General features: G+C 47.9%; 1 protein-coding gene and 1 long non-coding RNA gene across 5 annotated transcripts; one reads left to right on the plus strand and one right to left on the minus strand.

Annotated features, from left to right (window-relative positions):
- Positions 1 to 424: 424 nt before the first annotated feature.
- LOC311582436 (acylcarnitine hydrolase-like) lies at positions 425 to 12,944 on the minus strand. 4 transcript variants are annotated; one of them, XM_084755583.1, is made up of 13 exons: positions 12,801 to 12,944; positions 7,255 to 7,459; positions 5,946 to 6,087; positions 5,329 to 5,462; positions 4,989 to 5,247; positions 4,463 to 4,561; positions 4,042 to 4,182; positions 3,865 to 3,945; positions 3,476 to 3,620; positions 2,916 to 3,053; positions 2,194 to 2,266; positions 1,834 to 1,993; positions 425 to 1,615 (listed from the first exon to the last, which is right to left on the minus strand). In XM_084755583.1, exons 1-13 carry the CDS (start codon positions 12,871 to 12,873, stop codon positions 1,598 to 1,600), a joined length of 1,668 nt encoding a protein of 555 aa, XP_084611709.1. In that variant the 5' UTR covers positions 12,874 to 12,944; the 3' UTR covers positions 425 to 1,597. The 4 variants fall into 4 exon arrangements, with proteins under 4 accessions (XP_084611709.1, XP_084611711.1, XP_084611708.1 ...); XM_084755585.1 differs by adding an exon at positions 12,080 to 12,180 and having other exon boundaries at positions 425 to 1,993; positions 12,801 to 12,897; XM_084755582.1 differs by having other exon boundaries at positions 425 to 1,993.
- Positions 10,960 to 15,372, plus strand: LOC311582444. The gene is made up of 2 exons (XR_014774122.1): positions 10,960 to 11,904; positions 14,171 to 15,372. It is a non-coding gene; the product is annotated as an uncharacterized lncRNA (long non-coding RNA).
- The last annotated feature ends 1 nt before the right edge of the window (position 15,373 follows it).

The following is a 15,373-nucleotide window of genomic DNA, read 5'->3' on the forward strand; positions in this document are numbered from 1 at the left end:
TTCTGGGGATTGGACCTAAGGTCTTCCACATGCTAGCCAAGTGCTCCACCGGGAGATCTAGCTTCAGCACCTTTCTCCCTCTTATCGCTTTTTTGTTTTGAGACAGGGCCTCACTAAGTTTATCAGATGGTTTGGGGTTTTCTCTGTAGCTCAGATAAGCCTCAACTTCGCGATCCTTTGGCCTCAGGCCTGTGAGTAGTGAGGATTACAGGCCTCTGCCACTTTAATTGGCTTTATTTTATTTTCTATTTTGGTGGTGCTGGGATTGAATCCAGGGCTTTGTACACACTAGGCAAGCTCTCTACCACCCGAGCTGACCTCTCACCCTGCAGTTTCTCTAAAAGTTCAACATACTTTCCACATGGCTCAGCGATTCTGCTCTATGTCTGGACTTTAAAATTTGAAAGCATGTGATCATATGAGGTGAGGTGTATAAATATCCATAAAGCTTTATTAAAAGTAGACAAAGATGTGAATACACGTGAGAGCGAAACATTCGTACACATAAAATAACTAAGTCTTAAAAAGTAGCCAGATCTTGAGAGCTAAAAAGTAAAGCTTGACGAGCAGGCACAAATATCTGGGTTCGGATCCATTGCACCCACATAAAAGCCAGGCATAAGCCAGACGTGGTAGTGTGCACATGTCGTTGAGACGTGGGGACAGGCAGATCCTAGTGCTAACATGATAGCCAGCTTAGGGAAAATATGTGAAACTCAGGTTCAGTCAGAGATCCTGTCCCCCCCCCCAAATTAAGTGGAAAGATAATTGAGAAAGACACCCTAACATCAATCAGTCTTTAGTCTTAACTCATGCTTGCAAGAGCCAGTACAGCTGCTCATGCATACATGGGGGTGGTGGTCAAAATGACATGGGGTGAGGGTCAAACAAGAGAGGCATGGAGGGGTGTGTGTGTGTGTGTGTGTGTGTGTGTGTGTGTGTGTGTGTGTGTGTTACCATAGAACCATAGAACACCTGTGAAGGTCAGAGGACAACTTGGGAAGTCAGTTCTCTCCTTCTGCCATGGGGGAGATTCAGATTCATGTCATCAGGCCATTTTGCTAGCTCAGAAACTCTTCTCCTTATAAGTGACTGTTCCAGATCTTTCACTGTAACAATAGAAGACAGGCTCATATGGAGCTCGTAGGCATTGTGCCTGGGGGAGCTTGTTTGCTGGTTTGTGATGGGAAGGGCAAAGTGCTACCCATGCGTCAGATATCGTGTTAGGTTCCTTGTTAGACATCAAGTTGGGTGCCGCCGTCACCAGAACTGTCAGCTCCCAGAACAGCCAGCACGAGATGTCTGTCACGTGGAAACTACCCCTTGCGATAACTGTGTGACAGGCCTAGAATGACCTGGTGGGGCTTTTGGTGTCTGAGTTTTTACATTTGTCCCTAGCTATTAGAATATGGGAGCATGTTGAGATGTGAAAAATAGATTCAGTCACCCCGGTTAGTAAAATTCTCCTCAAGGGACAGCACAGTGGTGGAGGGCCTGAGACATGAGAGGAGAGGAAAGGAGGCGGGGGTGGGGTGGGGCTGAGGTGAGGCAGGGGCATGCCTATTGTAGCATGGAGGAAGACGTTCTTTATTGGGACTCATCCATCCAATGCCTCCTGTAACAGAAATGACCCATGTCAGGCTTAGCAAGGAACATATATCCTGTAGGGGAGACTTCATAATCATTGGGTATATGAACTTAATGCCTACATAAAAGTGTGGATCCCCGTATCTCTTCTTACAGTGTTTAGAAACCTCAGAATACCCTCACTTGCACTCAGGACAAACTATAACTTGACACAGGGTGCTACAGCTCCACGTGTCTGTCCTTGACCTCTTTCAGCTCCTGGATCTTCTGGGGCAGAGTCTTGGTCCAGAACTGCAGCCTGCTGGCCTTCAGGGCTCGGCCCACAGCGGGATGGATGTCCAGCTGCAGGTACTGCTCCTCATGGTCCAACACGGGCCAGTAGGGTAGGCCCTCGCTGTTGGGGTTCCTGTGGACAGGTCCTCCCAGCAGGGAGAGCAAAAGGTTACTTTAGGGCAGTGGAATAAGAAATCAGAGAATCATGGGAACTCAGAGCCAGATGTGCTGATGTAGGAACAAGGAGATGCTATTATATTGTCTTGCTCCCACAAGGCCAGGCCCGGATGTCAGTTAACTCCTTAAGGGTTGGGGAAAGGGGCGTGCTCTCACCCATGCCGTGCAAAGTTGGCCCAGTACTTCATCATCCTCCTGCTCAGCAGCTCCTCCTCCTCAGTGAGGTCAACTGCAGAGAGGAAGAAAGTAAGGGGCCAGAGTCCTGCTTTGTTCACTCCATCATCCTGACAGCAGCACAACCTTGGGCCTAGACCTGGCCCCCTTTCCTTCCCCTCCTCTCCCCTCCCCTCCCCAACACACAGGATTCACTCCCTGCACAGTCTCTTACTCATCTCAGCCTACAGTTTCTACTCCCTCAGGCTCGTACACGCCCCCAGAACATCCTCCTTCCTTCTGACCAAAGGAAGTTAGCTAAGGGAATAGCCATGCCTTCAGGATTCCCCTCTCACACTGGGAGTCCTGGTGCTTGCCTCTAATGTCAGAAGACTGAGACAGGAGAACTGCCATTCATTATGGGTCACACATGGAGAACTTGTCTCCAAGAGTCAAAACAAGCAAAGAAACAATATAAAACAATCCACTGGTACCACCATCCCCGAATCCATGGCCCACGCGGGTACGGACAGATGGAGGAAAGAGGCAGTTGTGGGAATGGCTGGGTTCCTAACCTCAAACCAGCCTGTTGAGATACATCATGGTACATAAGCCATGCTGTCTTCACTCTGAGCCTCAGTTTCCCCATCTGAATATGGCTGAGTGGCCTGAATCCTGGGGTGGGGGCGGGGTGGGTGGGTGGGGAGGCAATAAAAATGACTCGCCTTGGGTGCCTCCCCAAAATGATCTGAAGATAAAGAGGACCTCATCCCCGTGGTCAGCCTTCACATGGGGTGGCTTGGAGTCCTCGAAGAAGCTGGGTCGATGGCAGAACTCGTAGAAGTAGACAGGGGCATGGGAGCCTGGAGGCAAGGACAGGCTGCGAGAGCGGTCTCTCGCCTGGGGATGTCTTTCCTCAACTGTGACGATGCCATAGCTAGATTGGGGCCAAAGCTGGATAGAATTTGAGTAGTGAAATGCAAAACCCTAGGCTGGAGCAGAAGCCGAGGAAGGTCTTAGAATTCTTTTTAAATGATGGTCTTAGAAATCTTTGCTATATGGCCTTATGATGCGGCTGGCACTCAGTTTACCCATCTGTAAAGATTGGAAGATTCCTATGTCTTAGAAAAGTCCCAAGAGTTTATTTAGATGAAAGGCATTAAGTGCTGGCTACCGGAGACCCAATATGGACGTGGGTAGGACTCTGGACACCCCAGAGCTTAACTGGGCACCGCAGCTCTGAGCTGCCCCCTAGGCTTCAGGCCTCCGTTCCAGATGTACTCACGTTGAAAATGTGCTACTTGCAGCGCAGGGACCACAAAGAACAGATCTTCCACCATCTCCTTGAACTGCACTTGGAGAAGCTGAGGGTCCTCACTGTCCCCCATGTACTCTTCCATCAGCAGGTCACTAAATTCACTAGGCCACATCTACCCCAGAGGGGTCAGAGAGAGTCAGATTATACAGGCCCTGGGAGCAGCGAGGCCACAGCCTCTGGATGAAAAGTAAGGCCTGGCGTGGGACAACTTAGATCAAGGAAGGGGCAGGTTCTGGGGACAGCCAACCCACAAGTGCCAACACGGTTCAGCCTTTGTCTCTGCAGTTTGTTGCATGAGCAGGCTACAATGGAGGTGCCCTCTGTATTTGTTATTTACAGTGTCCCAGAAGCCTTACCATCTGGGCTGCCCTCCTCTGCAGGAAAGCTTGCACGGTCTCTCTGTCCATTTCCTTCTGGGAGCCATTGGTGCTGATGCTCTAAGCGGTGAGAGGAGAGAATATGTTGTGGTCAAGACAGCATGGGGCTATAGGATAGGCTTCCCGGAGACCAAAGGCCCTGAACCGGGGCCTCACCGAGGGGATGATCCAGCCATACTCATCATTGTTGACACCGATGATGCTGGGGACAGGTTGGAAATCTGCGGAGGTGAGCAGCTCCTTGGGATGTCTGGGCAGGAAGATGCCATCCACTATACCAGGGATGATCTTGAAGGCCTGAAGGGACATTGGCTGCTAAGGTTAGGTCCCTTGATGATTTTGATGTTAGGCTGTAGTCTCCCTTTCTGTCTCATCCTAGAATTGTCACAACCACTCTATGAGATCCTATACCTGGTTTGCCACGTTCTGGTCTCTACATTTCTACCCGGACTCTGTGTTAGGAAAGATGGAATGACGTCAGTGTCTAGGGGAGTTGAAGGCAGCTTAGGGCAGGCTATCTTATAACCCTATTCTACCTCATACCCTTTTGCGCCTCCATCCTACCATTCAGTCCAACCTTGTTAATTGCCATCATCTCCTCTTCACTCTTGCCTCGTAGACAGTTCACCAGGGCCTCTGAGTCCACTTGTTCACATTCAGACAGGTTAGCCACCATCTATAAAAGATACAGGGCAGGGATGGCTCAGCTTTACAGGAAGGGAAGGTTTTTTTTTTTTTTCCTGAGGTTCCCGCTTGGGTTCAGGTGTTCCTCCCTCAAATCTCATAAGGTACATAGGTATGGAGATTACGGCAGGCGTAAAGTTGTTTCTGTTTCTTTCATGTTCACAGGTGACATTCCGAGGGGCTATCACACCCGATGACATGATTTTGCATACAACGTCACAAATCCTGAATACAGCTTTATGGGACACATGGCCAGTATGAGGCAGAGGGAGCCAATTCTAACACTTCAGAAATTCCTGTACAGGAGGCAGCTGGTTACCTCTGCGGTCCTTGTCCACCTCTGTCAGACAGACAACTGGAGTTTCCGAGGGTGAGAGCTGAGGTGGCAGCTCAGGGTTGGGGTGTTTGAGGGCACTCACTCTATAGACTGCGTCAGAGGATTCTGAGATGAGGCTTGACATCAGGGCAACCCCACTCTCCATGATGGCACCATGGAAAAGTCCTCGGGACATGGGGGACACAACATGGGAAGACACACTTATGCCACCTGCAGAGTTGCCAAAAATGGTGACCCGATTAGGGTCTCCTCCAAAGTGGGCGATGTTCTGCTGGACCCAGCGTAGGGCGGCCACTTGGTCCAGGTAGCCCCAGTTGCCTCTGGCGTGCTGGTCTCCAGTGCTGAGAAGTGGAAGGGACAGGGATGACTGGGTTGTCTAGGTTCTGCTCACCCACCATTGCCCAGCCCAGCCCCAGGCTCACCTGAAGAAGCCCAGGACACCCAGACGGTACTGGATAGTGACCACCACCACATCCTCCATGGCAGCCAGTGTGGATCCATCATACAAGGAAGCCATGCCTATAACCAGTGAACCACCATGGATCCACACCATCACCTGGAGAAGTCAAGAGAGATGCCATGTGTCTCCCAGGTAGACTTCCCTTCAGAGTCAGCACAACTTCTTTTCTGAGTGCTGCCCACGAAGACAAATGCTTAGTGAGGGATTCAAGTGCAGTCATAGACTGCTTTCTCTCTGTTTGGCATTCAGCCCACTATCAAAGCCTGACTGTATTATTCCCAGAAACTTTTGTGGGGGAAATAATAGGGCTATTTCCTCCATTATCTTGCATGAAAATTAATCAGAAGTTTCCTTAAGTCTTATCAATTCAATGAAAACTAATGTCTAGGGTCTTTGGTGACTTCAAAGTACAGCCATTGTGCACCCAATGGATCTTCTAGACACAAGTTGGTAGGTAGGTCGGATTACAGGAAGAGGCTTTTCATCAGGGTTCACTACAGCATGGTCCAGGCTGACCCTCTAATCTTTTCCTGGAAGAAATGTCCTCTTACCCCCGAATGACCATGGCTTGACACTTACAGGCAGGTTGGAACCCTCATGGGCATGAGATGGTGTATAGATGTTAAGGTATAGGCAGTCCTCAGACATAGGCATGGGAGGCAGGGCCAGCTTCAACAGCTTAAAAGCCTGCATATTCATTGCATTGATGTCCTGAAGGCACCTGGTGACCAACCATGGCAGACAGTCAGCCCAGGGACACAGAGACTCTCAGGCTGAATGTTTTCAAGTATCTCTAGGCACCTCTCTTCCCGATGCTTTGCTTATACACAGTGCTTCTCTAAGTCCTTGACTATCAAGGTACAGTCTATGGGCTCTGGAGAAGCTGAGGTGGAGGTCTCAGGGTTTTGAGGGGTAGAGAATAATGACCTTTAGGAATCCTTTTGACAACAACCTTTGATTGGAGGTGTTGACATTGATCATATCTCCCTGTAGCCAACCAGTTCTGCACTAGGACAGTTGTGTCACACTGGAGTGCATGAACGAGAAAGGCTAGTTTCCCATATGGCAGTGAGAGCCTCCCACATTGCAAGTCTAGACTCTTGGCATCCTCATCGCTTCCACAATCTCCAGTTAGGAGCATATCATGACACCTTGAACGTCAACTTGATGAGATTTAGAATCACCATGGAAACAAATATCTAGGCTAGTTTGTGAGGGGTTTGAACAGTAGGTTATTTGAGACGGAAAGACATGGCCTAGAAGTGGATTCTATTGGCTGGGGCATTGAACTGAATAGAAAAGAGGCAGCGAGCTGAGCATCATCAAACCCATCTCTCCTTCTGTGCTGTGTGGGTCAAGCCACAAAGTGACAAGCCACCCCAAATTCCCACGGCATGACTTTCAAACCATGACGGGCATTCCCCTTGAGTTATATGCCAATGTAAACTGCTCTTACTATATATTTTGTCTCAGCAATAAGTTCCTAACATACATATACACTTATTTCTTGTCCAGTGAAATCTAGCCCTGTTGGGCACAGCAGCAGTGGAATGTGGTGTTTGCAAAGAGCTGTTCTCTTCAAGGACCTAGTTTCTGATGCTGTTCATAGGGGAGCTTACAGGTCCTAGGAGTCAAACCAAACCTCTCCCAGAGATCTTCCCGTGCTGTTAGGGAACACTAGAAGGAGCCTGATCAATCAATGCCAAGCCCCAAACTAAGAGGCGGACAGAGTCCTTTCACTCACTTAATATAATCAAGATCTCCTGAAAATACTCTTGGGAATCCCCCTGCCCCATGGAAAAATGTTAGGAGGTTGAGATGAAGAACCACCAAAGTCTGTACCAGAGATCACAGCACTCAGCCACTCCAGGGACTCAGGAGAACTTACATGGCTGGATAGGAAGTCCCATCCCTCACACCACTCCATGGTTCAGGTGGCTCAGGGGGTACGAAGCGCAGTGGTCCTACAGGTGGCTTGGCAAAGGGAATTCCCAGGAAAGAATGGATACCCACATCAAGGCCCTTCACGTGGACTAGGCTTCCCCGTATCTGGCCTGTGTGTGTGGTCCTGATGGGACTGTCTGAATCCTGGCCTGTGGATAGAGAGCTGACATCAGGGTTGGGTCTGCGTAATTAGCTGCCATCACAGTAAGGGTTTTTCCCCACCAACTTCCTTGTCACCCTCAGCTCAGCCAAGGTTGGGAAATGTTAGTTTCATACACCTCTTGTCTGTCACAGTGGCCTCACGTCACCCCTGTTCATGACTGTCGAACTGAATTTGAAACACAGAAGAGGGGCTCTTGAGTGATGTGTGCCAAGATTTGGGGATACATTGGGAGAACTCTGTATACTGAAAAACTACTGAAGTGGACCATGAAATGGGTAGTTATGGTATTTTAACTATATCTCAAAAGCTGTGGTACAATGGTGCTTGCATTGGTACAATAGCAGCACAAAGGTTGTGGGAGTGATTGTCTGATTGCATTTACGATCCACTCTATGAGTTGGAACCCATGTCAGAAACTGCCTGGGTGTCCTAGAATCGGAGATGAGATAGCCTAAGGCCCTAAGGGGAAAACCAAATGCTGTTCTTGAGGGATATAGCAATAAAGTGACTCCTAATAACATTTACTTCACTCATAGATCAGTGTCTTGCTCAGCCATCATTAGAAAAGCTTCTTCCCCGCAGTATGGGAAAAGAAACCCACAACTGGGCAGTGTGCAGTTCTGACCTTTTGGAGTGAGTCTCACAGGAGTAGGCTACTTCCTTTGAGACTAGCGCCATTTGTAATTACAGAGTCAGCTTGCCATTCTCTTGGTTGACCCATGCCCATGTCACCCACTCATGATATGTCATTGCCTCGTTGTGACAGAGCTCCGAGAGCCTTACCAGAGGCTCACCAGAGAGCATCACTCATCATGCCTTCAATGCTATGAATTAAAGAAAGCATTTTCTTTAGTCATTATCCAGTGTTGGCTATTTTTTCATAGCAACACTAAGCAAACTCAGACAGAAAATTGGTACCAAGCAGGAGGCTGCTTCATAACAATATCTGAAGACATGGAAATGGGATTGGAACACAACGGTGGCCAAAGATTGGAAGGGTTTGGAGGGACGATCTATGAAAGCCTTATTTTGCTGCAGAGGGAACGTTATATGTTGTTATGATGACAAAAGATCAGGAAGGAGCTTGCACTTCATAGATGGTTTACATGCTTATGTCCAGATTGCTGATAGCAGTGCTGACAGTAAAGACTTATTATTGAAAAGACCCAGAAGAAAGTGAGGCCCATCCCATCTAGAGCAAAGGTGACCTACATTACATTATTACAAAGGAGTTGGCTACCTTGTGTCTGCACGCTAAAGCTCATAAAAAGCCAACTTTAAGAGTGATGCCTAGGCTGTGCGGTGGTGGGTCTCAGAGAGAGAGAGAGAGAGAGAGAGAGAGAGAGAGAGAGAGAGAGAGAGAGATGTAAACCATCATAGAGGGAACTGTGTGAGTCCTCTGGGCTATATTTGGTGAAATTCATAGCAGTCCCTGAAGAGGGAGGCAGAGCTTAGAAATATGAAAATTCACATCATGTCCATGTAAAGAACAAACACAGTTCTCTGTAAGAATTTGAAGGCACAAAAGAAAACACTATGGGTAGAAGGGAGCCAGGCCCAGAGGAATGCCCCGGAATGGTGGAGAAGGCACTCTGAAGACATCCTAGAAATCTTCCACTTGCCAATATCTTCCCCCTCTAACTGCCCATCACAGACAGCGAGGCTCCTTAGATTCTGGCATAATGATGCGTGTCTGCTCTGGCCATGCCTGAGCCAGCCTGGGGATGGCTCTTGCCACTGACCCAAAGGGAATTGCAGATCTTGGGGGGGGGGCTATATACCTGGTACTAATTTGTTGGACACAGAATCCAAGGGCTATTAGGTCATAGCAGGTTCCACTGAGATTTCTAAGGAAAATCTGGGAGGCTCCACCCCAGCCAGTAGTGCCAAGATTTTCCACGAGAATGCCTTGTGAGCTGGTTGAGTGGGACCATGGCTCTTGAGATTCCAGAACCGTACAAATATAGGCAATTGGGGGTAGCTGCCTACAGAAGCCAGGCGGCCACAGTACATACTTAAAGAGAGAGCAGTCAGGGAGGCTGCAGCCGGAGTGGTGGTTTGAATGAGAATGTTTCCTTTAGGCTCAGATGTTTCAATATTTGGTCCCCAGTTGGTGCCTCTGTTTGGGTACATTTGGAAGGTGTGACCTCGTTGGAGGAAGTCACTGGGGCAGGGCTTGTGAGGTTTCACTCCCTTACAGTTTGAGATGTGAGCTCTCAACTGTATCTGTCATCCTACCTGCTGCAGAGAGCCATCCTGTCCTTGCTGGTCTGGACTTGTATCCTTCTGGAACCAGAAGCTCAAATAAGCGCTTCCTTTTATAAGTTGCTTGGGTCATGTCACAGAAATAAAGAAGTAGCTAAGAGAGCAAGCAGTGCCACAGGGATTGAGGACACTGAGTGCCTGCTTTCATGGGCACAGCATGCCAGACTTACTTGCAGTTGTGAGTTTGCTTGGGCCCTGGCACTCTTTTCTATTTCCCTGTTCATCCTTTTTGCAATAAGAATGTCCGAGTCAGCTTTCTATCGCTGTGAAAACGCCGTGACCAAAGTCAACTTAGAGGAGGGAAGGGTTTATTTCATCTTACAGCTTAGAGTCCTGAAGGGAAGGCAAGGCTGGAAGGAACTCGAGGAAGAAACTGCCGTGGAGGCTGCGCAGCAGCGGTTCTCAACCTGTGGGCATCCTGCACATCAGCTATGTACGCTACAATTCACAACAGTAGCAAAGTTACGGTTATAAAGTAGCAACGGAGTAATTTTATGGTTGGGGTGTCACCACAACATGAGTAACTGTATTAAAGGGTCACAGCATTAGCGAGGCTGAATGCCACTGCCATGGAGGAATGCCGCTTACTGATTTATCCTCCTTGGCTTGCTTAGCCTGCTTTCTTACATATAACAAAGGATCACTTGCCCAGGGGAGGTGTTACTCACAATGGGCTGTGCCCTCCCACATTAATCATCAACCAAGAAAATGTGCCCACAGATTTGCCTACAGGCCAGTCTGCTGCAATCGATTTCTCAGCTGAGATTCCCTCCTACGAGTTTAGTGTTGTGTCAGGTTGACAAAACCCAGCCTGCACAAGGAATGCCTACTCCATGACCATTCCAACATTAACTCTTTTTTTTGAGGATCATTTCAATTTTTTTATAATTTATTCAGATTACATCCCGATTGTTATCCCCTCACTTGTATCTTCCTGTTCCCCCCTCCCCTTTCACCCTATTCCCCTAGACCAACATTAATTCTTAAAACCATCAACCTTGTCTTTCAAAGCCTCCCAGCTGGAAGGAATTTTCCTTGAATTTCAGAGGGGACTTAGGACTTTGGAATCATGGCTGACAGAGTAAAGTCTTTGGGACTCAGAGAATGCCATGGATATATTTTGTACTGCGAGGAGGACACGAACCTGGGGGCTGGGACAGAATGCTGTGATCTGGATGAATGTTTCCCATAGGGTGCTGCTGATGAGGTAGTGGAGTTTTAAGAAATAGGGTCTAGTGGCAGGTGACACGAGTCCTAGGAGCCCTCATGCAGGGATTACTGCTGGATTTTTGAAACCGGTTAGGTCTTGCAATAAGAGTAAAAAAGTGAGCTGTCAGACCGAGTGACCAATGGCCATTCCCAGGGCGCATTGCTGCTTCTTGCACCACATGATCTCTCTCCTACGTGCCCCTACTGTGAAATGCCATTGGCATGTTGTGACATCATCACTAGAAGATCTCAACAGAGTGAGCTAGAGCGAGCCACCTGATCATGACTTTTCAAACCCTAAGAGGCGAGCTAAACGAAACCACTCCCTTTGACCGCTGTGTGGCTTCAGGTATTCTGTCACAGCTACCCAACCCAGTGAGATGTCTGCATGAGCAGACCCACCCCCTCCTCTGTCACGTGCTGCTCACACAGGGTTCCACTTGGAACGAGATCTCTAGCCATGCGACGTCGCTTCAGTTGCCAGCTACTGAGGCCTCATGCTGTGTTTGTTACAGAATTGACAGTACTGCTCTATAATAGCCACGATCTTAGGCTTGTTGTATTAACTGATTAGCTTTGAAGTCTCCCTTTGAGTGGTACGAGGGAGCTCTAGCATGTAGTAATGTGAGGTGATCTTTGTGCTGGTAGTGTTAAATTATGTTGCCAGAAGTGCAGTAAGTCTGTAATTATTTTGCTTGGGATCAAGGGCCAGAGCCTTCATCTACTTGGACAAACTCCTGAGGTCTGTGTATGAATGCCAGCCAGGGACCTGACAGACGGGGGCGGGGCGGACCACATTTGTGCTCTCCCATGACTTGTTAATGGTGCCTCCTGAGGAGGGCTCAAGCCAAGCACTATTTAAAATGGGAGTCATTAGAGTAGCAGGGAAGATCTCTCGCCTGGAGGGTGACTTTTGAGAGCAAAGCCAAATCAGGCGAGGGAGAAAGGCCATTGGAGGTAAGAAGAGGCAAGTGGCCTTCTTCATGCGCACACTGGGAAAGGGAGGCAAGAATTGGGGTCTTCAGGAGGGGCCCTTGAGGGGAGACAGTGAAGACCGAGGGATGTGCTCAGACATTCTGCCCACCTAACTCCAGATAAGGTAGAGACTGCTTGGCAGGCAGAGTGGGCTTACCTTTTCCCTGGAAGCCAAGTCACGCCACTGCCTCCGCCAGGCCAGGTATGTGGTGTAAAAGGCACCCTGACCTCTCAAATCTAAGGTGCAGGGCTGGGCTCCTGTATTCATCAAAAGCAGTCTTTCTTTTCCCCCAAGACAGGGTTTCTCTGTGTAGCCTTGGATGTCCTGGACTCACTTTGTAGACCAGGCTGGCCTCGAACACACAGAGATCCACCTGCCTCTGCCTCCCGAGTGCTGGGATTAAAGGTGTGCCACCACCACCTCCCGGCTTGAGTAAGTAGTCTTACTTAAGTACCTCTGAGAAAGCCATGCTACCCCATTGGCCAATACACCGAGTCAAATGGCCATGGAGGGTATCACCATGTTGCTTAGTTCCTGTGTATAGCTCTAGCCCCAGTCCCAAACCCAGGACATTATGTCCTGACTCCCCATCTAGAGACCGCTTGTCATCTGGCCTTGTTCATCTGCCATTCCCCAAAACCCCCTCCTACTCAGCTCCTTCCTTGAAGGCAGGCATCCTTAGGTGACCTCTGTGCTCTGCAGCTTCAGGTGGCCAGTCCTGATTCTTGGAGAGCATCATACAAGTGCAGGGTTCCTGAGCAACGAACTCCACCATTTCAGCCCTTCCTTGCCCGCTTCCTCCCTCAGTCTCCACTCTGCCTCTGTAGAGCTTGGCAGCTCTGACAATGGCTCCCAGTCACTCCCACGAGAGCCTCACCCTGGACCTGGAGGAGAAGCAGGAGTCCACACATCCCAGTGGTTAGCCGAGCGGGAGTTAGTTCCAGTCCCATGGTTGGTACACAGGCGTGTGTCTGAACTTCTGCAGGTCAGGTCAGGTTTTAGCAGAAGGCACCTGAGGACTTAAGCTGGAGTTTGGACCCAGCGCAGTGTGGGCTGGGCTCTGGGTGGGGCCTGGAACGGTGGGTGCTGGAGAAGGGACAACAATGAGCCAACTGGGCTTGTGAAAGCCTTTATCAACAGCCAGGGATCCTGTCCACCTCCACACTTCATGTGCTTCTTCCGGCCTCCCTGGAAGGTGCTATGCGGTATCTGCAGCCCCTAAAACACAGGGACCTGCACCTGAAGCCTGCAGTCACTAAGTGTGCTGACATGACAGTCACGGGTGCAAAGAAGGCACCAGGGATGAGAAGACAGGGCAGAAAGCTGCAACTGGAGAAGACAGAAGGGCTTCTTCAAAGAGAAAAACCCTCGGTGACCCACATCAGAGAATGCACACACCAGAAAAACGGGAGAGCAAAACATACATGAAATTACAAATGTTCCTTTAATCTTGAAAATTCCTCCTTAGTTTCTGGACTCACGATTTACTTGGTTCCCTGTCCTGGTCCCTGAATCCTCATAATCAGGGTCAGAATATTTTCATAGATTCTTCCTTGGACTCAGGGACATTTCTGATTTCTGTATGTGTGTCTTTAAACACACACACACACACACACACACACACACACACACACAGAGAGAGAGAGAGAGAGAGAGAGAGAGAGAGAGAGAGAGAGAGAGAGAGAGGTCACTTTGAGATGCTCCTAGAGAGAGATGCTCTGGAGACCGCTTTGAAAAGGCTGCTACTGATTTGTTCCACTGTTGCTGCTTAGCTGGCCTACTGGAATCCTGCAAATGAAGAGGGGAAGCACCCTAAGGAACCGAGTCTAAAGATGTCAGCATCTTGTATATAGATGCAAAATAAGTGTAATTCTAGATACAGTGGTATAGAATTCAAATGTAAGTTTATTCCTCACACACATTATATATACATATATATGTATGTTTCTACTCCGATATGAAGTATTATACCCATATAACTCAATTATAATTCAGGATTTACTTCAAATACTTTGAAAGTGCTATTTCAGGCTGTTTAGGATAAATAAGTTATACAAGGTAATTGTTAGCTGATCAAATCATGGTCATGCCAATCACTAGCCTACTTTTATCCCAAGAATATACATCTTAGGTGCAGCACATAGATAGGATTCTATAGAAAGATAAGGTAGGATAGTTAGACAAGGTCTTCAAAAACCTCAGAGACATGCAGAATACGGCATTTAAAATGTTTTTATTATTTTAAAGATTCACTGACAATGAGACAAGTTAACTCCTGGCAACACCCAGCCTACCTCAAAGAGGATGACGAGAAGAACCTCCTTATGGCTTCAAATGTGGCAAACCAGACACTGGGCAAAATGTCCTCATTTCTACCACAGTGTCTACAGAACTCCTGATGTGAAGAGCAAACTTCAGAAAATGGAACACTGAGAAACCCTTCAGGTCAGCTCCCTAACCTCTGAAACATGCCCAGTTTTGCTCCTGCAGGCATTTATAAAAGAGGCAGATAAAATTTTATATACAGGAACAGTTTGTAAGGATTTTTTTTTGCCAGTTGGCATCCTGCGTGGCTGATGTCAGAGACCTCTATAAGCTATTATTATCTGAAGGCCTGGGATCAAATTTATGTGCTGAAGCCTACTTTCTAATCCAATGATATAGAGTCATGACTTTGGGACTATGGAGAGTGCCACTGTTTGCTCACTCTCTCCAATGAGGATGCAGTGTCCCAGCTCTTACCACACAGTAAATATGATGGCATTTGACCTGGATTTCTTGGTTCATAAAAATGGATATAAATTTCTGCTATTTGTATATTATCCTTATAATTTTTTTTTAGAGATGTTGGTCTTACTATGTTGCTTAGGCTGACCTGAAACTGCTGGGCTCATGTAGTTCTCTTGTTTCAGTCTCTGAATAGCAGGGGCCACAGATACCTATGACAGAGCTCAGCTTGCACTTTGTGACTTTTAGAACCACAGATTGGACATGTGAAGACAACAGGACTTTGAGTCATTAAGTTTCTTTATTGCTACTTGCAAAGAAGAAAGACATGAGACTTGCAGAGAGAAAACATGGGCTTTTCACATAGCCCACCCCCATGTAGTCAATATTTCAAAAGCTTCTGTTATATTTGAAGAGGGCCTGGGACTTGAAGAAGAGGAAAGAGGATGAAAGATGAGGAGAAGGAAGGGGTCTTGTCCCAGTGGGATGTGAAAGAACTGAGACACTTAGGGCATCACACATCTCTACAGTCATGGGATCATTTACTGTGTGGTTCTCAGAAAAGGTGTCCCAACATGTTGAGTAATGAGTAACACACCAAAGGTTTGTTATACATGTTGGTCAAATGGATAACTGTAGAGGTTAGGGGTGCTTAAGTGACTGTTAGACTCTAATCATGGTCCTCAATAGCTTTAAGAATGTTAGGCTGAAAAAAAAAAGAAT

Source organism: Acomys minous (assembly GCF_964271855.1).
Source record: "Acomys minous genome assembly, chromosome: 14".
In the NCBI taxonomy this organism is placed as follows: Eukaryota; Metazoa; Chordata; class Mammalia; order Rodentia; family Muridae; genus Acomys; species Acomys minous.

Coding starts and splice junctions, on each gene's coding strand:
- LOC311582436 (XM_084755582.1), bottom strand. CDS start 12,873: ATGGGACTGGAACTAACTCCCGCTCGGCTAACCACTGGGATGTGTGGA. Junction 4,562..4,988: donor CCTCTGACGCAGTCTATAGA/GTGAGTGCCCTC, acceptor TATCTTTTATAG/ATGGTGGCTAACCTGTCTGA. Junction 3,946..4,041: donor ATGGCTGGATCATCCCCTCG/GTGAGGCCCCGG, acceptor CTCACCGCTTAG/AGCATCAGCACCAATGGCTC.